The sequence below is a fragment of the Microtus oregoni genome, unplaced genomic scaffold (assembly GCF_018167655.1).
Source record: "Microtus oregoni isolate MIOR12 unplaced genomic scaffold, Mior012 000015F_ref0000493, whole genome shotgun sequence".
In the NCBI taxonomy this organism is placed as follows: domain Eukaryota; kingdom Metazoa; phylum Chordata; class Mammalia; order Rodentia; family Cricetidae; genus Microtus; species Microtus oregoni.
The window spans coordinates 39869746-39892069 of record NW_024543074.1 but is presented as its reverse complement, the minus strand read 5'-3'; the positions used below and the strand labels follow the sequence as shown (position 1 = coordinate 39892069).

General features: G+C 43.6%; 1 protein-coding gene across 3 annotated transcripts; it reads left to right on the top strand.

Moving 5' to 3' along the window:
- Positions 1-1415: 1415 nt before the first annotated feature.
- On the top strand, positions 1416-7484 carry LOC121456622 (protein RoBo-1-like). Of its 3 annotated transcripts, none has more exons than XM_041664942.1 (6): positions 1416-1537; positions 2705-2794; positions 2984-3097; positions 3496-3648; positions 4795-4926; positions 6672-7484. In XM_041664942.1, the coding sequence occupies exons 2-6, from the start codon at positions 2722-2724 to the stop codon at positions 6911-6913; spliced, it is 714 nt and encodes a 237-aa protein (XP_041520876.1). In that variant the 5' UTR covers positions 1416-1537; positions 2705-2721; the 3' UTR covers positions 6914-7484. The 3 variants fall into 3 exon arrangements, with proteins under 3 accessions (XP_041520876.1, XP_041520875.1, XP_041520874.1); XM_041664941.1 differs by lacking the exon at positions 1416-1537 and adding an exon at positions 2050-2175; XM_041664940.1 differs by lacking the exon at positions 1416-1537 and adding an exon at positions 2214-2486.
- The last annotated feature ends 14840 nt before the right edge of the window (positions 7485-22324 follow it).

Genomic DNA, 22324 nt, shown 5'->3' with positions numbered 1-22324 from the left:
CTGACACCAGAGTGGTGACAGTAAGTAGAGGAAAGGTCATAAGACACTCAGATGGATATTTCTATAAAAAGAAGACAATGTGCCAGCATCTGGAGATGAAGCATGTGAGCCGATTTTGCATTATTTGTTCTTCTACTTTATGGATGTAGCTGAGAGCAGAACTTAGAGTTGACTGTGGGACATCCCCTCATTACTGTCTGGGGCCTGGCGGTTGTGTAAACAGTGGGCTGAGTTCTGTGAAGTTCTAGCTGTTGCACAAAGAATAAGTGTTGAGATTGAAAGTCCAGGAAACACCAGCAGAAATGATTCTTTTTATAGAACTTGAAGTTCTCTCTCTCTCTCTCTCTCTCTCTCTCTCTCTCTCTCTCTCTAAGATAGGTTTTATTATGTAGCTCTGCCTGACCTGGAAGTCTTTTTGTAGACCATGTGGGTCTGGAATTCACAAGGCTCTGCCTGCCTCTGCCTCCTGGGTGCTGGGATTAAAGGTGTGAGCCGTTATGTCATACTCACCGCCCCCCCCCCCCCCCCAAGTCTGGCTGAAGTGCTCTGCTAGCCAATGCACACAAAGCCCTGAGCTTTCAGATGGATGAGCTGATGCTTCCTGACCTGGCCATGTGTAGACAAATCGCTTAGATGTGAAAATGCTGGTATTGTTGTCCACTCCTCGATGGTTGGGTTAGATGTAGGAAGAGAACCAGTTTGGGAGGTAGACAGGCTCCTTGGTGTGCATGGGCTTAAACTGAGGCACCAGCCAACACAGCACTGGCTATCGTTGTGTGGACTGGAGAGCAAACCTTCCCACAGCCCATTACACAGGTTGAATGGGAGTATCTCTGTGTGATCATGTAAGGTCATGCCAGCCAGCCAGGGCATTTAGAGTATTGGAGTAGGCCTAATCTGGGCATTTGCTGAGAAGAGCAAGCCGTCCTTGCCTGCCTGTGAATGCCCAGCTGTGGTGTTTAATGGATATTTTGGACAGATGGGTCCCCATCCCAGGCATCTGAAGGCCTGAAGAATATGAACCTCTGATTGCCATGGACCTTGCTGGTGTCACTTGTTAGGTCAGGGTACAGACTGATGCCACTGTCCTCATTGCCCTGCTGTGTTTGTGTTCTGCCTCCATCTCTCTCTCTTTCTTGGGCATGGTGGATAATACTTTTGATCCCCAAGGACAAAGCTCAGCTCTCCTCTCCCCTAGGCTTCCACGTCCCTGTAGAAGTTATAGCCAAGGCTCTACTGATCTCTTTGTCTGGCAAAATGTCTCCTCCTATACCTCCCCACCCTAGCTGCTCCTATAAAAATGATTCATTCCATACTTCCACACCCTAGCCTCAGGGAGTCTGGACAGCCATGTTTTCCCTTTCCTGTAGCCCTAGCATTCTTCAACACTCAACATAGTGGGTTCCTAGGTGGGTTCTCCCTGATCTCCATGCCTGCCACACAGTCCTGGATGTTGAAAAAAAATGCAATCAAGAGCTGGACAATTGCAGAAGGGCAGATGAATTGTGACTCCTTGTTTATCTCTCCTTGCAATCAGGTAGGCTGGTAAAAGCTAGCAAGAGTTTGGCATAAAACCAGGAAGAATGACAAAGAATATGTTGTATAAGGACATACCCAGTTCTTTTCCAGCAGAGAAGCTTGTGGATCCTAAGGTCTGGTTCTGGGTAGGAAGAATGGAGTCTGTGAGAGGGAATGCTGGAAATTTTTACTGAGGAAAAGTGGGGGATGGTGTGGGACCAAGATCCAGCATGCTGCGACTTTCAAATGCCTAGAGTCTCTCTGCAACTCAGTGGAGGTCCAGAACCATTATCGCTTCCTCCTCTTCTGTAATTCAGTGGAGGTCCAGGACCATCCAAACCTTCTCCTCTTCTGCAGCTCATTGGAGGCCCAGGACCCTCATAGCCTCCTCCCGTCCCCACCAGACAGAGGCCAAGAAGAGTTGTCCTCACAGTATCTCTTTGTCTATAAAGAAGATCAGGAAGTATAGTGCACTTGGCTTCATGTCAAGATACTATTTACTATGCCTTAATGACTAGGCAATAGTCCTCTGGACTATAAAAGTCAGAGATAGTGAGGGCAGAGAAAATATTTCTTTCTTCCTATCTCTGGTGAGATCACTGGCCTTCCTCTCCATTTCAAGGCAGTTTTTTTTTCAGAAGAGCAGACTACTTCTTGGTGAGTATTTCCAGTGTGGGCTGTTATACCTGGTGAGGGAGGCCAGCTGTTAGGGAAAAGGTGACTTTGGAGGTGGTGAACCCATGTCCTTAGCTGAGGGGCTGATGGCTCTTGAGCAGCGTGGCCTAGAACTTTCTACCACATAGAGAGAGCCTGCACCTGCTCTCCAGAGGAGCTGTTCTTGACTCAGCCCTGTCAACTGTGGAGAGAGATCTAGTGCCCTCTGGACCTAAGCAAGAAGAATCCTTCCTGAATGAAATTCCTTCCCTGGGAAGACCCTTTCTCTTTCCCATGCCTTGATAGAGGATATGGTATCTTTTCCAGTTTTGCATCCTTCCAAATGGCCACATCTAGCATAAAGCCAGTGTTCAATAATTTTTGTCTTTCTGAAAGAATGAGTGAATGAACAAAAGAATGACTGAATAAATGACTATATAGATAAACAACACAGTGGGGTGTGTGGGTTGCTGGATTACAGGTCTGAGCCCCATAGCTCTGACCCCACTGTCCTCACTTGTATCTCATTCAGTGTTCACAGGAGTCACCATGGCCTGGTCCTCCAGCCCGAAGAGTCTCCTCACAGTCTTTGTCTTTACCAGCTTGGCTGTCAGCTCTGTGGGTAAGACTAAACATGGCATTCCTTTCTCCTTAAAAATGGGAAGGGGGAGGTGAGCAGTCAAGAGCCTTGAGGAAGTAGCCAACCAGATGAGACTCCTATCTAGCCTCTTATGACTTCTTGACTCCAGGAAAACATCAACTGTAAGGCTCTTGGGTTACCCTTAAAATAATGTATATTTCCTTCTTGCAGAGAGTAACCAGTGTATGGTATATACATGTGAAAATGAACAATGTACTGAGGATACAGATGATTGTCTAGACTCTAATGGTTGCTTCAATCAAATACAGAGATTTGACACACCATGTGAGCCAACCCTCACTCCTTGAGCAATCTCCATTTTATCCTTGGTTCCTTTCCAAGATAAGAATGGGGCCTGGGGTTCTGGGAGGTGGTGGAGATGGAGCATGTGCTTGTTGTAGGACCTGGGTTCTACATGATGAGGACCATTCGGGTGTGACTCTTCTTATATTCACACCATCGGGAATCTAACTGAGGGCATCACGCATTCTAAGCAAGTACTCTACCACCAGTCACTCCCTTTCATAGCAAATGGTCCCTCTGTTGGTTCATTCTCTGAAACATATCATTGAGGATGGAGGGACTCTTGGAGAAGTACAGTACTCATGTACAGGGCATGAAGGGACAGGTTCTTTACCACTAACTCAGGAGGAAAATTTACTTAGTGGTTCAATTTTTTGCAGCTCCTGCTACAAACCAAACGATTAAGCAAAAAGGGTGTTCTAAAGACCCATGTAGTGAACTGGAATTCTCAGCCACACTGGGGGAGCAACGGAGATTTAGCTTTGTGAACCGTTGCTGCACATCTGATAGGTGCAATGAAGGTGACTTAACACGTGAGTACAGCTCCGGCTGGGGCCCCACCTGCTCAGGGCTCCTCTGCCCTTCCATGGATGCGTCTCACTTGCCTTCCCTTTTTGCTTGAAGCTTTCCTTTGTAAAGGGTCTGGGTTGGATACGCGCCCCTCTCTTGGGTTTGTGTGCACATAGTTGTGTACACAGACTGGGTGACAGATGGGGAGCAGTAATTGCTCCTGGGTCTATTCTCTAAGTAGGTTCAATGAGTCTCTAGGTTTAAACGCTTTGCTCTGCGCCTCCAGTTGACAGTTCTTCACCTATTTTATTCCTCATCCTGGATTTTTGTATTGTTGAGATGGAGTCTTGCATGTATCCAGGCTTGCATTATATTACTGAGATCAAGCAATCCTCCTTCCTCAGCCTCCAAAGTTGATGCAGCTGGGAGTACAGTGTGTGTGACCAGCTATATAGGCAACTCTGGGGGACCAACTGACATTTAGATAGAACAAGTGATAATATCTATATTGCTATAATACTGATAATCTCAATCAAGAGGACACATGAAAGGAAAGATGCAAACCCCTTGCCCGGGTGGGAGAATGAGTGGCAGTTGAGTGCCATGGATTTGCACTCACTGTTTTCTTTGAGACTATTGATTTAATTGTGTACCCCCAGCCTTCAGCTGAGAGATTTTTCTCACCTATTTAGTCCCTCATCTTTGTTTTTGTTGTGGACATGGAATCTTGCTGTGTTTCCCATGCTTGTTTTGAATTACTCTACTCAAGTAATTCTTCATCCTTAGTCTCCTAAGTAGAAGTATCTAGGAGCACGCACAAGCACACGCACACACACACACCCTCTCTCTCTTGTCACACTGGCACTAATTCCTCACCCTTTTGTCAGCATAGTTTTAGATGGCAGACTGTCTCCTTTCCCAATATCTAGGAATTTTTTTCCTGCCATGTAGACAGGCGAGTGACTGAAGAGAGGCATAGAGAGTTGGGTGCACAACCATCACCACAGGATCTCCGATACCCGTCTCTTGTTTTCTCCTCGTATGGTATTTCAGTTGTATTTTTTGTTGTTCAATCATGAAAGAACTATATGGTTTTGTATTGGGTTAGGTAGTGATATTCTCAGCTATTATTTCCTACATCAGATAAAAACCTATTCCTCTCCATTCAGTACCTCAGGCATCTGAAGAAGCCAATGGTATTCAATGTCTTGCCTACTATGCGGACGCAGGAATGCTGGGTGTCCCAACTCTCCTAAATTGCACGGGAAATGAGACAGAATGCGGTTTCGTTATTGGCACAGGTATGATTTTATTTAGAGGATTTCAGGTTCATATTGTTAAGGGCACAGCACCATTTATCACTACCAATACCACACTTAACAGGGGAAGGCAATAATTATTTATCACCAGTCAGTATCTGAAAGTCTGTACCCTGAGAACAGCATTGCTGTGTGACTATCTTAGGGTGTCTCGTCAAGCTGAGTTCTGCTCTTGGTATAAACTGTAGTCCTTCAGATGCCCAGGGTGTCTTGTAGTTCTTCAGATGGAGAACCAGCTCATTTTTGACATTTGGTGGGTCTCACTTTCACTTCCCATGGCCTCCTTGTAGGTTGCCGGGGTTTTCCTAGCAATCCTCTTGTTTCCCCCTTAGAGAAGTGATGGGAGACAGACACAGATCAATTAGTAAAGCAGAGATTTTTCAAGCCCTCATCTTAGAAGTGACATATCATTTCATCTTGTGCCCTGTTAGTCACATAGATGAACCCAGATGTGACATAGGCGGATTCAATGGATTCAAGGCCTGGGCACCTCTGCCAGGAGATGGGTGTGATGGGAGCAGATTATCTTAGAAACTGTTACTCCTATAGAGCAAGGGCAGCAAGGGGCCGAGTGTTTGGTTGTCCCTCTAAAATCAGATTGAGCCATTTTTTTCAAGTAAAGAGGTGACAGAAAAAGAGGTGAGATAGAGGATGGGAGCTGAGGGAAGCGGGGGTGGGGAATGAACTGCTTCCCATGGAAGAGTCAAATTTGGGCATCTGTGTTGCTGTGATATTCTGGAATAGGACCTTGATCAGAAGTGCACAGAAAGGTGACACTTGAAGCCATCATCAATGTTATGATGACTCAGATCCCATCAATAAGCTGTGAGGTTTTGGTAAAGTCACTGATTTTAGTGAAATATTTATAATTTCCTATGCAAGAGAAAAGTACATGTTTGTTGTGAGGAGCACAGGTACATTTCAGGGATTAACTTCAAAAATAACTGTAGGGCTTTTCTTCCGGACTGTATGCTATGGGGATGAGCTAGCAGCTCCTCATAAGAACATGAAAAGTAGTGTGGAATTAGTGGTGTTTTAGGCACAGGTTATGTGATAGACTGAGAGTCTGACAGGTCTGGAGACAAGCTATGTTTTTATGTGGAAGGAATTTTACAGAGGTTCGGGGGTGAGTAAGGGAAGGGCCCTGTGTCTGAATGAGTTGAGATGAATAAAGAAAATGGGGTGTCACAGAATACAGAGGACGGTTGAAACCATCCTCAGTGGGACAAGCTTCTACCTCAGTGTACCTCAGGAAACAGGCATCCAGTGTGTTCCATAATTATTCTCATAGAGAACCCAGTGCCTTCAGAAGAAGGGATGTCAGTTTCGGGGGGAATCACAATATTTTACTCACGGGAGCCTGGGTAGAGAAGACAGGTACATTAGAGGGGTTTTAGCCAATAATTGAGACCCTGAATCTGGCCTTCTTCCATGTGTAACAAACTCATCTCTCCTAGTGAGTGGGAATGCAGATGCCCCAGTGTTAGCCTTGTGTCTGAGATGCAACCGTCTCTAAATGGTTCCTTCTATACTGGGGAGACAATGGGACCAGAGGACAGTAAGGTTGGGCCTGTGTATGGATGGAATAAAGCTGGGCTCATACATTTAGTCAAGAGGTAGAAGTTGTGGACTCTGGATCATTCTGAGAACAGTTTCCTTTCCCAATGGTTGTGGGTGAGGAGGGCGGAAGAGACAAGAGGAGACTAACTCTTGAGTCTTTTTCTTAGCAGCGGGAAGCAGTCATCCCTTTGCCTTTGTGATGGCTGGAATGGGCTGTGTGACAGAAAGCGTCTGCAACAGGAGTATAACTGTTCTCAACAGCACAAATATCTTTACCTTCTGCTCGAGTAAGTTTGCTGTGTTTCCAACCAACTCATCAGTTCCGGATGAAACTTCTGGCTTTCGACCTGCATCCATCTCAACAGTACCAATGCTGATTGTTCTCCTCCTGCTGAAAGTCTTGCTTTGATCATTCAGGCTCAGGCACACACAGTCCTACACACACGTTTGGACGGATTCCTTCAATGTGGAAGAATTAAAAGTTGGCTTGTTTGTATTATAGTGTAAAAACTCCAGTTCATTTTAAGTTTTACTTAATTTCAAAATTTGTGTGAGGGTGTGCATGTGTGTGTGTGTATGTGTGCAAGCATGCGTGTATGCATGTGTGTATTGCTGGTGGAGTCCAGAAGAGGGTGTCAGATCTCCTTCAGCTGGAGTTACAGGTGTTGTGAGATGCCTAGTGTGGGTGCTGGGAACAGAACTCTGGTTCTATATGGACACAGTTTTAGTTGCTGAGCCCTCTCTCCAGTCCCCTGTGATCCCTTTTGAAATGACCCCTTCTTTTACTCTTCATAGCATGTCTAAGATGTTTGAGATGACATTCGTGAGATTCTCTTTAGTCCTACTGTGGTTTCCAACCATCCCTTGAGCCATGCATCCTGGAACTTATCTTTTCTGAATGTTAATTTCTATTTATATGTGTTTAATTTCTATTTATATTTGATTCTTGTTACGAAAAATAAATTTGAATGAATAATTCAGGACTTTGGAGGTTCATTTTCAACAATTTATCATAGCATAGCTCAAATATTATATAGCCAGTTATGGTGGTAAATAAGCTCATAGCACTCAGGAAGTTGAGGCAGGAGGATTACTGCATGTCTGAGGATATCATGTGCTTTATAATGATTTTCTGGTTAGCCGAACGGCACAGCAAGACCTTGTTTCAAAAAAAAAAATAGAATAAATTAAATAAGATATAAAGAAAAGAGGAAGTTCCAGGTACCCCTGAAATTCTTTCACCTCAGAACCATGAGCATGGAACCATCACCATCTATTCTGCATATTTCTGCATCTTAGAGGAATCAGCCCCAGGGTACAGGCAGTGGCTGTCTGTTAAAGAAGTTATAAATACTCGCTTTAAATTAAAAGATATTTTCCTCAAGATCTCTGAAAGGTGTCCCCTCTCACGGCAGGGCTTGGGCCATTGCCAGCTCAAACAGCCCTTCCTGTGTGCCAGCAAGGCAAGGGGACTCCAGGAGAGAGAAAGCTTGCATGGAACCCAAACTTTACCATGTTCGTATGGTGCTGACCCTGCGCAAATGGACCCTCAGCTCTCAGATTCGGTTTCCAACAGTATCCAGCTCATCTCCCAAGGTTTTAGAAAGGAGAAGAGTGCCCGATGGCCACTTGGTATGTGAGAACTGTCTCTCTGCATCCACCAGGCCCTGATGTGATACTCCTGCTGTAGAATCCTCTTTCCCTCCCGGCACCAGTTTCATGGCTTCTCTAAGCTCACTCTACAGTCCTCTGTATATTGAAGAGAACACTCATTGGTTTCTGGCCTAGGTAAGGGGGTAACCGCCTTTTAGCCTCTACCCTCGGGGCTGTGTGAACACTGCTGTGAGTTGCACTTGACTCCTACACGGCAGTAAAGACAAATCCCAGTGCCATTATCATTGGGCCCCTCAGTCTACCCCAATTGTCAACCACATTCAGAGGGTCCAGTTTGATCCCATGCTCGTTCATTCCCAGTTCAGCTGGAGTTGGTGAACTCCCATTAGCTCAGGCACACTGTCTCAGTGGGTGAACCAACTCCTTGTGGTCCTGACTTCCTTGCTCATATTCTCCCTCCTTTGCTCTTCAACTAGACCTTGGGAGCACATTTCAGTGCTCGGATATGGGTCTCTGTCTCTGTCTCCATCTGTCGCCGGACGAAGGTTCTGTGGTGATATTCAAGATAGTCATCAGTCTGACTCCAGGACAAGGCCAGTTCAGGCACCCTCTTCCCCACTGCCCAGCGTCCTAGCTGGGGTCATCCCTGTGGACTCCTAGGAACCGCTCCAGAACCAAGCCCCTTGCCAACCCCAAAATGGCTCCCTCAATTAAGATGTCTACTTCCCTACTCCCATATCTGTCCTTCCTCCATCTCAACCATCCCACTCCCCCAAGCTCTCACCAACTCTCCCCTTTTCCCCTCTCTCTCCCCCTCTCCCCTTCCCTCTACCCCCACCTCGCCTGAAGGCTCCCAACTTTTGCCTGGCGTTCTTGTCTGCTTCCAATTTCTAGGAGGATCTATATATGTTTTTCTTTGGGTTCACCTTATTACTAAGCTTCTCTAGGATAGTGAACTATAGGCTCAATATCCTTTGTTTATGGCTAGAATCCACTAATGAGTGAGTACATATCATATTCATTTTTGGGGGTCTGGGTTATCTCACTCAGTATAGTGTTTTCTACTTCCATCCATTTGCATGCAAAATTCAAGATGTCATTGTTTTTTACCGCTGAGTAATACTCTAATATGTAGATGTGCCACACTTTCTTTATCCATTCTTCCATTGAGGGGCATCTAGGTTGTTTCCAGGTTCTGGCTATTACAAATAATGCTGCTATGAACATAGCTGAACAAATGTTTTTGTAGTATGATTGGGCATCTTTTGGGTATATTCCCAAGAGTGGTATTGTTGGATCCTGAGGTAGGTTGACTCCCAATTTTCTGAGAAACAGCCACACTGATTTCCAAAGTGGTTGCACAAGTTTGCATTCCCACCAGCAATCCCCTTACTCCACATCCTCTCCAGCATAGGTTATTATCGGTGTTTTTGTTTTTAGCCATTTTGACAGGTATAAGATGGTATTTCAAAGTTGTTTTGATTTCCATTTCCCTGATAGCTAATGAAGTTGAACATGTCCTTAAGTATCTTTTGACCATTTGAAATTCTTCTGTTGAGAATTCTCTGTTTAGTTCAGTGCCCATTTTTTTTAATTGGGTTATTTAAAAATTTTAGTGTCCAGTTTCTTGAGTTCTTTTGCTCTTGAGATCAAAAAGATCTTGAGATCTTTTGGAGATCAGATATTTGTCTGATGTGGGGTTGGTGAAGATCTTCTCCCATTCAGTAGGTTGCCTTTTGTCTTAATGTCTTAGTGTCCTTTGCTTCTTAGTTCAGGAGGTCCCATTCATTCATTGTTGCTTTTATTGTCTATGCTACTGGGGTTATACTTAGGAAGTGGTCTCCTGAGCCCTTGCATTGCAAGCTACTTCCCACTTTCTCTTCTATCAGGTTCAGTATGGTCAGATTTATCTTGAGGTATTTAATCCATGTGGATTTGAGTTTTGTGCATGGTGATTGATATAGATCTACTTTCATTCTTCTATAGGCCGACATCCAGTTATGCCAGCACCATTTGTGAAAGATGCCTTCTTTCTTCAATTGTATAATTTTAGCTTCTTTGTCAAAAATCAGGAGTTCATAGATATGTGGATTAATATCCGGGTCTTCAATTTGATTCCATTGGTCAATGTCTCTGTTTTTATGCCAATACTAAGCTATTTTCATTACTGTAGCTCTGTAATAGAGTTTGATGTCAGGGGATGGTAATGTCTTGGGAAGTTCCTTTCTTATATGGGATTGTTTTGGCTATTCCGGGTTTTTTGTTTTTCCATATTAAGTTGATTATTGTTCTCTCAAGGTCTGTGAAGAATTTTGTTGAGATTTTGATGGAGATTGCATTGAATCTATAGATTGCCTTTGGTAGAATTGCCATTTTTACTATGTTGATCCTACAAATCCAAGAACATGGGAGATCTTTCCGTTTTCTGGTATCCTTTTCAATTTCTTTCATCAAAGACTTAAAGTTCTTGTCAAATAGGTTTTTCATTTCCTTGGTTAGTGTTACCTCAAGATACTTTATGCTATTTGTGGCTATTGTGAAAGGTGATGTTTCTCTGATTTTCCTTTCAGCTTCTTTATCCTTTGTGTATAGGAGAGCTACTGGTTTTTTGAGTTGATGTTGTGTCCTGCCACACCACTAAAGATATTTATCAGCTGTAGGAGTTCTCTGGTAGAGGTTTTGGGGTCACTTATGTACACTATCATATCATTTGCAAATAACGAAAGTTTGACTTCTTTCTTTCCAATTCAAATCCCCTTGATCTCCTTATGTTGTCTTATTGCTATTGCTAGGACATCAAGCAATATGTTGAAGAGATATGGAAAGAGTGGACAGCCTTGTATTGTTCCTGATTTTAGGTGGAATCGTTTTGAGTTTCTCTCTATTTAATTTTATGTAAGCTGTTGGCTTGTTCTATATTGCTTTTATTATATTTAGATATGATCTTTGTATTCGTAATCTGTCCAATACCTTGATCACGAAGGGGTGTTGAATTTTGTCAAATGCTTTCTCAGCATCTAATGAAATGATCATATTTTTTCTTTCAGTTCATTTATATGATGGATTACATTGATAGATGTTCATATGTTGAACCAGCCCTGCATCTCTGGGATGAAACCTACTTGGTCATAATGGATGACTTTTTTGATGTGTTCTTGGATTCAGTTTACCAGTATTTTATTGAGAATTTTTGCATCGATGTTCATGAGTGAGATTGGTCTGTAATTCTCTTTCTTAGTTGAGTCTTTGTGCAGTTTTGGTATCAGGGTAACTGTAGCTTCATAAAAAGAGTTTGGCAATGACCCTTATGTTTCTATAATATGGAACGCATTGAGCAGTATAGGTATTAGCTCTTCTTGGAGTTCTGGTAGAATTTTCCACTAAAACCATCCATCCCTGGGTCTTTTTAGGTTGGGAAGTTTTTGATGACAGCTTCTACTTCTTCGTGACTTATGGGTCTATTTAAATTGCTCACCTGGTCTTGATTTAATTTTGGTATATGGTATCTATCTAAAAATTTATCAATTTCTTTTACATTTTCCAATTTTTTGGAGTACAGGCTTTTGTAGTAAGACCTAATGATTCTCTGAATTTCCTCAGTGTCTGTTGTTATGTCCCCCTTTTCATTTCTGATTTTGTTAATTTGGGTGTTCTTTCTCCACCTTTTGATTAGTGTGAATAAGAGTTTGTCAATCTTGTGGTGTCCCAGATTTCCTGGATGTTTTGTGTTAAGAATTTGTTGGATTTGATGTTTTCCTTGATCAATGAGTCTATTTCCTCTATAGTATCTTCAGAACCTGAACTTCTTTCTTCTATCTCTTGTATTCTGTTGGTTATACTTGGCTCTGTAGTTCCTGTTCGTTTACTCAGATTTCCCATATCCAGCTTTCCCTTGGTTTGTGTTTTCTTTATTACCTCCATTTCAGTCTTCAAGTCTTGAACTGTTTGCTTTACCTGTTTGATTGCTTTTTCTTGGTTTTCTTGGGTATCTTTGGGGGATTTATTAATTTCTTCTAACTTTTTGTTTCTCTTCTCTTCCATTTCTTTAAGGGAGCTTTTTACTTCCTATTTAAAGGTCTCAATCATTTTCATAAGGTTACATTTAAAGTCGTTTCCTTCTACTTCTTCTGGGTTAGGGAACTCAAGTCTTCCTGTTGGGAGCTCACTGGATTCTGGTGTTACCATGTTGCTTTTCAGGATGTTGAAGGAATTCTTGCATTGGCGTCTACCCATCTCTTCTTTCAAATGAAGCCAGTAGAGTCTTGGCATCTTGGTCCAATCTTTGCTGTGGCTGACTGAGTACTTGGGGGTTTTTCTTGGTCTGCCCTCTCTTGTGTCCCCTCAGCACTGGAGCAAGCTGTGTTTGAGGATTCTAAGGACCTCACAGGAAAAGGTGGGCTTGGGGGCAGGGTGCTTTGGAGGAAAGTCCAGCAGCAGGGACACTCTCAGATGACTGGCAAGAAAAGTTAGGGAGTTGTGAAGGGTCCCCTAGGTTCTGGTACACTGGTAAGGTCCTGGAGAGTGGGGCATCCAGCTGTCTAGGCTTGTGGGTGCTGACTCACCTCTCAGATCCCCTCATCACTGACACAGGCTGTGTTGTAGGGTTCCAAGGACCTCACAGGCAAAAAGGCAGGCTTGGGGTCAGGGTGGGATGGGATAAAGAAAGCCAGCAGCAGGAACATGCCCTACCTGATGGCCAGAAAAGCTTAGGGAATTGGGGGGGGGGAGTCTGGAATCTGTCCCCCTGGGAAAGTCTCAAAGAGTGGGACTTCAGAGTGTCTGACCGTGTGGCCACAGACTCACCTCTCTGGTCCCCTCAGCATGGGAGCAGGGTCTCTTGCAGGGTTCCAAGGACTTTGCAGAAGAAAAGGTGGACTTCGGGGCAGGATGGGATGGGAGAAAGAAGGCCCAGTGGCAGGAACACTCCCCGCTGGCTCTCCTGTCCCCTCAGCCCTGAAGTAGGCTGTGATGGGGTTCCAAGGACCTTGCAGACAAAAAGTTAGGCTTGGGGGCACGATGGGATGGCATAAAGAAAGCTACCAACAGGAACCCACCCCGCTGGATGGCCAGAAAAGCTTAACACTGAACTTTTAAAAACTTGCATATTGGTCAGACGGTGGGGTCGCACATCTTTAATCCCAGCACTCAGGAGAAAGAGGCGGGTGGATCTCTGAGTTCGAGGTCAGTCTGGTCTACAGAGTGAGTTCCCGGACAGCCAGGACTATACAGAGAAATCCTGGCTCGAAACGATGACCACAACAAAGTAACTTGCATTTTGTTTTCAATTGTTTCAGGCTCAAAGTTGAGGAAGTAGAAGTGGTGTGTGGGTCCTCCTTGTTTCCCACTTGGTTCCCAAGCATCAGTTGCCTCTCTTTTTCATGACCAGAGAGCTGAATAATGTTACTAGTAAAATTTCCTGGTGTATTGTGGAGGCATTTGATGAGCTGGTCACTGTTCCCAGCAATTTCTCTGGGAATTGCTAATCCTTGCACAGTTGTTTCCAATGTGTGTACTGTCCTCATCCCCAAATGGCAAGAAAGGAAGCAGTTAGTAGAGGTGGGTTGAGCTGTTTTGCTAGTCAACATAGGACTGAGGGTTCAACCAAATCTGTCATTAGGGAAAAGAATCAAGTGACCCACTCTATGGCTGTAGAATATAAAATCTTGGAAGAGCATTTTTGTTTATCTTTTGTTTACTGTTTTGGATTTCTGTTGCAGCCATAACAAATCACAGTAAAACCAGTGGCTTGAAACAGCACAAAGCCACAGTTCTCAGGAGAGTCTGAACCGAGTTTTCCGGAGCTAAAGTTCAGGTGTCTGCAGAGCTGGTTTCTCTGTGGTGGATCACGTGGAGACCCATTTCCGGTCTGTACGGTGGTCAGGGATCACCTGCATTCCTTTACTCTGAGTTCCCTCCTGCATCGTCTACACACACCCTCCACTCTGAGTCTGGCTCACAGCCTCTTCCTCTGGTGCCCATTCCTTCTCCTCCGCGGACCCTGCTAGCTGCTCCGTGTAGTACAGGGCAGTGTTCCCATCTCAGGGTCCTTACCTGCTTCTGCAAAGTCTCTCTCGCCATCTAAGGATGGCACAAATGGTGTCGGGGTTAAATGTGTGCTTATTTAAAGACTAGAACTCAGTTTGATCATAAGACCTACCGATTAAAAATATCTCAACGTTCTGTAAGGTATGCATCAGGGAGACTGGTTGAAACCGAGTGTGGCTCTGCAGATGGTCCGGTACTGGGGACCTTACTAAGGGCTGTGGCCATCTTTGGGAGCAAATTCAGTTGACACAGAGCATGTGAGAGCATCGTGAGAGCAGTCCTTTGACAGAGTTACTGCAGGAGCTTTTCTCCAAGCAGCTCTGGACAGGACACACGTGTGAGGTTTGGCCAAAGCAAAGAAGCTCCCTCCATTGCCTTCTGATGAGGAGAGAAACACCGTGACACACATCATAGACCATCATGCCAAGAAGCACAGTCTGCTTTGGTGGCCTAAGGATCAAGGAAGGAGTTTCTTTGCCTGCAGTTTTCTCTGGTAGTTGCCACTCCTTCCTCTCTGCACTCAGAGCAATGACATGGTAGTGGCAATCAGGAATCTCTTTGTCACTTGGGTGTGTTTCTACAATAAAGGTTTAGTGTTTTGCCAGCTCCAGTCCCACCCTTCTAGCCAATGATACATGAAGCACACAGTTGGGAAGCTCCCTTGGTGCCTGTAGCTATCGCCCCCCACTAACAAACCCATGCCTGACACCATGTGGGGGTTTGAAGGAAAATGGTCCCCATAGGCTCAGAGGGAGTGGCACTATCAGGAGGTGTGGCCTTGTTGGAATAGGCATGGCCACGCTGGAAGAAGTGTGCTACTGGGGGTGGGCTTTGAGGTCTCAGATGCTCAAACCATGCCCAGTGTAACAGTTTTTTCAATGTTTCTGCTCATCTGGATGTAGAACTCTCAGCCCCTCGCCAGCATCATGTCTGCCTGCCTGCCACCATGTTTCCCATCAAGACAATAATGGACTGAATCTGTGAAACTGTAAGCCACACCCAGTGAAATGTTTTCCTTTATAAGTGTGACCGTAGTGTCTCTTTACAGCACTAGAAGCCCTAACTACGGTACACCAGAATCCCCTACCCATTCTTTGCGGCTACCATGCCCGCCTATGAGTATTCCCTGACCAGCAGCCTTGGGTCTGTGAAGACATGGGATGAGCCTCTGTTCTTCGGGAGACAATACATCATCTGCTCTGGCTTCTTCCTGTCTCTGCTGTACACATGCTCACAAGACACTGTAGTCCCTTCTGTGACACTTCAGCTGACTAGCCTTCCTCTCCTCTCCTGACTCCAGAATTCCTCAGTATGGTTGCCTCTGCATTTGCACCATCTGCCTGGAAGCTGGAAAACAATCTTTTGTTTGTATCATGCTGAGCCCCAGTACTTTGTAAAGCCACCTCACAGAGCTTGCAGACACCCAGTTCACAGGTAAGAGCAGCGTAAACCTGGGCCTTCAGCCTCCTGTTGGCGTCTGTGTCCCTGATATCAGGTCTGTTGGCCATATCCTTGCTCAGTTCAGCGTGTCACGTTTGGGAGTCTCAGAACTGGGAGCACACATTTTCAGTTCTTAATTTGCCGTCCTTCAACTGAAAGACATGAAAAATAACTGAGTCTTCTGTTGGTCAGCTTTTCTATCTTATTCAGGCCTCCTGAAAGGTACTTCTCTATCATTGTCCAGAGCCTGTTATCACTTGATGACAGCAACAGTAGAACTTTGTGGACCACCCCATAGTGAGATCAGTCCATCATTGGGAGCAGTAGCTCACAAGAGAATCAAGTAGGAACAGTCATTCCATGGGAACCAGATAGTTCCCTTAAGACATAAAGACTTCCACTAGATGGCGCTGATGGATCCAGTTTTACAGTATCCGCATCTCTCTCTCACACACGCACACGCGCGCGCGCGCGCGCGCGCGCGCACACACACACACACACACACACACACACACACACACAGACACGTAAGTGAACTTTGACTTGGGATTAGGACAGCATTTATGATGACTTCTGTAGTGTCCCTAGACACATTCATATCTTTTATTATAAAAATAAAATATCTGTCAACTCTGGAAAATGCTGAAGTCTCTCTGTTTCCATGGCTGGTTTTTGCTGCACCCAGGCTCAGGTTTCTGGCCTTCCTCATGCTCTAATTATTCTGTGCTCACACCGACTCTTCCCTTCTCCATTCCCTGAGAAAATACAACCTAACCAGTAAGCAAGCGCTGCTACCCAGACCATTGTTACTGTGTAGGGGTAGCAGTGGGTACTTCAGTAGTGTTTGCTGTCTCCACAGCCATTAACGCCACAGCCTTTATCACCCCAAACCCTATGCTACACCATTATACAATGCTGCTTTCCTTTTTTTAGAGATAGGGTCTCTGTATGTAGCCCTGGATGTCCTAGAATTAGCTATAGACTAGGCTGGCCTGGACCTCACATGAACGACCCCCTGTCATATACCCCTGACTAAAACCTCATGTCTCTCTGGAGATTCTATTAGAAGCTATTCTATGCTAGTGTTCTGAGTTTCCCAAGTATTGGTGTGCAAGGACTGTCATCACAGTGCACTGTTGTGCCAGAGTGTGAACCGCCCCCCGCCCCAAACCACCAAGAGACCAGATCTGATGCAAAAGCAAAGAGTCTTCTTAATTATGAGATAATTCGGTTCCTCTGTCCGTCCAACACAGTGGGTGGAGTAGCAGGGACCTGGAGATACAGTGGGGCATGGCATATATTGGGGGTAGAACAAGGAGGGTATCTGGGGGTCTGCTAGCTGCATAGTAACAGCCTCAGAATTGGGACACCTCTGGGCTGAGGGAACCTGTCCTGAGCTGATTGGTCAGCTGCAGCTGCTGAAAGGTTATACCTGTATGCCATGGGAGGGGGCAGTTACTGCATCCCACCATTCTCAGTAAAGCACATCCAGAGCCCACCAGCTAACTTCTGGTTGGTTCTGCACCACAAGGAGGATACCTTGAAGTTTCTTCCCAGTAATCAGGGCAAGGGTCGGGCAAGGCTGGGGACTCAGCACATCCTGCTGAGTCGGGGGCCTACATCTTGCTGGGTCTTTTCTGCAGCCTGTCATGGCTGCTAGCGTAGGTGTGGGGCAGACTGGGTGAGAATCTGGGCCCTTCAATACCACAGATGGATGGCAGAAACATGACCTCACATTCTCCTGATTCTGAATGCTAGAAGTGTGAGTCTTGGTCCTGGGAGAAGGGCTGTTTTCCCTGAAGATCCTGCCCTCAGGTTTTAGCTGACCTTCTTCCTGCATCGTTATGTTGTCTGCCTGCTGCATATCCATTACATGGGCACTAATCTCTGTTTTTTTTTTTTTTTGGAAGGTTCAAGACAGGGTTTTTCCATGTAGCCTTGGCTGACCTGGAATGTGATCTGTAGACCAGGCGGCCACACTTGCCTCAAATTCACAGAGATCCACCTGCCTCTGCTCCCCAAATTCTGGGTTTCAAAGGTGTGCCCCACCACCTGGCCTAGTCTCTGTTCTTACAAGGCCACCTGCTATGTTAAACGAGGATCTATACTAACGACTTCAGGGAAGATTGTCTCCAAGAGCAGTTATGTTATCAGCCATGGGGGCGATTAAGTTTTCAAATTACTTTTCCTGGACTTTGAACCTCTAACACTTCCTCTTTATAGACAGATTTTTACACCTATATATCTGACAGAGGATTAACAGTTACAATTTACAAAGATGTGGAGAGACAGAGAGAGAGAGAGAGAGAGAGAGAGAGAGAGAGAGAGAGAGAAATGGGCTAATAAACTGAGAAGAAATGCAAATGGCATTCAATACCCTTAATCACCATAGAAGTTAGGATTTATACTTTTTTGGACTGCCCTGGTTAGGATGGCTGTTACCAAGGAAACAAATGCTGGAGTGCAGTCAAGGAAAGAAGAAACCTCATTTCTGATCATCAGGGTGGAGCATTTGTTTGACAAAGCTAGGTAGATCCGTATTTGCTGAGTGTGTGTTTAATTCTTCTCTCTCTCTCTCTCTCTCTCTCTCTCTCTCTCTCTCTCTCTCTCCATCCCTCCCTCCCTCCCTCTTTCTTTCTTTCTTAAAAATTTCCACCTCCTTCCCTCCTCCCATTTCCCTCCCATTACCCCCTCCCCCCTCTCCATTCCTAAGAGCAGTCAGGGTTCCCTGCCCTGTGGAAAGTCCAAGGTCCTCCTCCCTCCATCCAGTTCTAGGAAGGTGACCATCCAAACAGTAGGCTCCCACAAAGCCAGTCCATGCAGTATAATCAAAACCCAGTGCCATTGTCCTTGGCTTCTCAGTCAGCCCTCATTATCAGCCACATTCAGAGAGTCCGGTTTGATCACATGCTCGTTCAGTCCCAGTCCAGCTGGCCTAGGTGAGCTCCCATTAGATCATTTCCACTGTCTCCATGGGTGGATGCACCCTTCACGGTCCTGACTTCCTTGCTCATGTTCTCCCTCCTTCTGCTCTTCATTTGGACCTTGGGAACCCAGTCCAGTGCTCCAATGTGGGTCTCTGTCTCTATCTCCATCGCTAGATGAAAGTTCATATTCATCTTTTTGGGTCTGGGTTATCTCACTCAGTAAAGTGTTTTCTATTTCCATCCATTTGCATGAAAAATTAAAGATGTCATTGTTTTTTTACTGCTGAGTAAAACTCTAAAGTGTATATGTGCCACACCTTCTTTATCCATTCTTCAATGGAGGGGCACCTAGGTTGTTTCCAGGTTCTGGCTATTACAAATAGTGCTGCTATGAACATAGTTGAAAAAATGTTTTTGTAGTATGATTGGGCATCTTTTGGGTGTATTACCAAGAGTGTAATTGCTGGGTCCTGAGGTAGGTTGACTCCCAGTTTCTTAAGAAACCGCCACACTGATTTTCAAAGTGGTTGCACAAGTTTGCATTCCCACCAACAATGGATGAGTGTTCCCCTTACTCCACACCCTCTCCGGCATAGGCTATCATTGGTGTTTTTGATTTTAGCTATTCTGACAGGTGTAAGATGGTATCTCTAATGCCCTTTTGATGGATCATTTTTTCAGTTGGAATGAGGTGACTTTTATCTCTTCTAATATGTTGTGTCTGAGGCTTATTTTGTCAGACATTAAAATAGTGATAGACACCTGCTCAGTTCCTACCTCCATTTGCCTGAAACATATTTTGGGGAAGGCTGGTTGTTCATTCCCAGCTGATCAACCCCAAAAGAAACACACAGAAAGTTTATTATTTAAATCACTGCTTGGCCAATCACTTGGCGCATTGCTAGCTAGCTCTTACATCTTTAGTTAACCCATTTCTATTAATCTGTGTATAGCCATGTGGCTGTGGCTTACCAGCAAGATAGCAGCAAATCTGTCTGTGTGATGGCTACATGATGTCTCCTGACTCAGCCTGGTCTTTCTATATATCTTTTCCAACCTGGCTATATTCTGTTAAGCCATTGTCCAAGAGTAGCTTCTTTATTCATTAACCAATTAAGGCAACACATAAACAAAAGGACTTCCCACACCATTTCTTCTTTTCTCTTTAAATAAAAAAGAACATTTTAAATTTAACAAAGTATATTTACATTTAACAAAACACAGATCAAGCAATAATTATAGTTACAACATTTATATCTACTTTATCTTTTATCATAACTAAGGAAAACCATAATTATAACTATCTATTCTTAATTCCATCAAAGACTCCAGAAAGATACAATATTACTTAAGTAAACAGGAAGTGCATTATAAGCAACTTCCAAAACTCTAGAATTGACAGAGATGTCTCACCACCTGGACAGTCACCCAGTGTTCTTCTGTAACATTGGGGGACCCATCTTCAGCCTATAGGCTCATGGTATTGAAAAACTTTTCCATGAAGCAGGAAATTTGAATATCTGTTCTGCCTTGTAATAGTAAAGTTTATCAGCTGTTTTCTTCTGTGTCCTGCAGATTGTTTGGCAGACTCTTTCTGAAGCTGGAACCCCAAAGGACTGTCTCAGCTTTAGGCAGTTTCAGCAGTCATGTCTCTGTGGTTCCTGCAAGTCCAGTTCATACAGCATAACATCAAACAGTCCAGGAAACAGGTTTCTTGCCAAAACAGCTAGCATACTCCATAAGGAGCCTCTTTAATGTCCATCATTCTCTTGAAGTAGATTGGTGTTGCCAGGAGTAGATATGTCTCACTGTAATGAAAAGTTCTAAATTCTTAAAATATTTTAAATGCCATATTCTGTTAATCTTTGAAAGATTTGAAGATTATCTATCTAACTAAAATGTATCTCTATTTATCCAGAAAACCTAACTAACATGACTACAAGTTTGACTATTATAGATGATTATCTATTAACCTACATTGCTTAATTATACATTACATTTTTAAACGAGCTACACAAAGATAATACCTTAATGAAGATCAGAAATATACATATAACACAATTGACCTAAAATTTGCATCAATAAAATTAAATTCATACCAATGCATACCCCCTTTAAATATAAACAAATATCTGTAAACAATATTTTGGAAATTTGGGCATAGTTCTCTCCAAACTGCTTCCTGCTTTTTGTTGGGTAAAGTATTTTTGGGGATGTTCACAGAAACCTGTCAGGGGGTCTTGGTCCATCAAACCATGCTATAGAGATGAGTAATTGGTTTTGGTGTAGATCTTGGTTTATTGATACAAATTTAAGGCCAATTTTGTTCTATGTATATGTATTTCTTGTCTTGCCTAAGGTATTATGTTTGTATAATTCATTTAAAAATGTAATGTATAATTAAAAAACATAGGTTAATAGATAGTCATCTGTAATAGTCAAGATTGTGGTCATGTTAGTTAGGTTTTCTAGATATATAGAGATATATTTCAGTTAGTTAGGTACTTTTCAAGTCTTTCAGAGACCTTCAGAATATGACATTTAAATGTTTTAAAAATTTATGACTTTTCATGACAATGAAACACATCTGATCCAGATACCACCAAGCTACTTCAAAAGAATGATAGGCATTGAAGAGGTTCCTTATGGAGTTGGTTAGCCATTTGGGCAAGAAACTGCTCTTGCCTGGACTGCTTTACTGGACATGCATGACCCGCACAGAGAAATGACTGTTGAACTCGTCTAAAAGTGAGATGATCCTTTGGGGTTCGTGCTTCATAAAAGAGTCTGTGAGACATTCTAGAGGATACAAAAGAAAGTGACTAAATTGTCTTTAAAATTTCCTGCTTCATGGAAAAGTCTGCTGGATACTATGGGACTGTAGGCTGAAGATGGATGCCCCAATAGTACAAAAACTTTGGTGACTGTCCAGGCAGCAAGATGTCTCTGTCAGTTCTAGCATTTTGGAAGTGCTTATAATGTACTTCATATTTACTTAGGTAATATTATAGCCTTCTGGAGTCTTTGATGGAGTTGAAAATAGATAGTTATGGTTTTACTTACTTATGATAGAAGATAAAGTAGATATAAGTATTGTAACTGTAATTCTTGCTTGATAGCTGTCTTGTTACATGTAATTTTACTATTAAAAAAGTTAAAGCCTTTCTTTTTGTTTAAACAGAAAAGGGGAAATGGTTTAGGAGGTCCCTCTGTCTTTGTGTTGCTTTTATTGGTTAATAAAGAAACTGCTTTGGGCCTGTTGATAGGGCTGAACTTAGGTAGGTGGGGAAAATGAAAAGGAATGCTGGGAGAAAGAAAGCAGAGTAAGAGAGATGCCATGGATCCACTGGAGACAGATGCTAGGAATTTTACCCAGTAAGCCACTGCCACGTGTTGACACACAGATTAATAGAAATGGGTTAAATTAAGATGTAAGAATTAGCAAAAAGAAACTAGAACTAATAGGCCAAGCAGCGATTTAATTAATACAGATTCTGCATGGTAATTTTGGGTGTAAGCTAGCCAAGCAGCCAGGAAGAACAAGTGGCTAAACCACACTAGTGTGGAAGCAATCCACAGGTTCTCATCTTTGTGGAAACAAAAGAAGACCTTTTTTCCAAAGCAACATAGCCTTAGACTCAAATTTTGAAGTCAAGAAACCTTTAAAATATATATTTTGGTTTATCTTAGCAGCCCAGACAATGAAATGTCTCTCTTTACTTAGCACCTTCACAGTCAAAATTTTCAAAGAAAAAACAATAATATACATAATCCAGACTCTCTGTGTATATTCC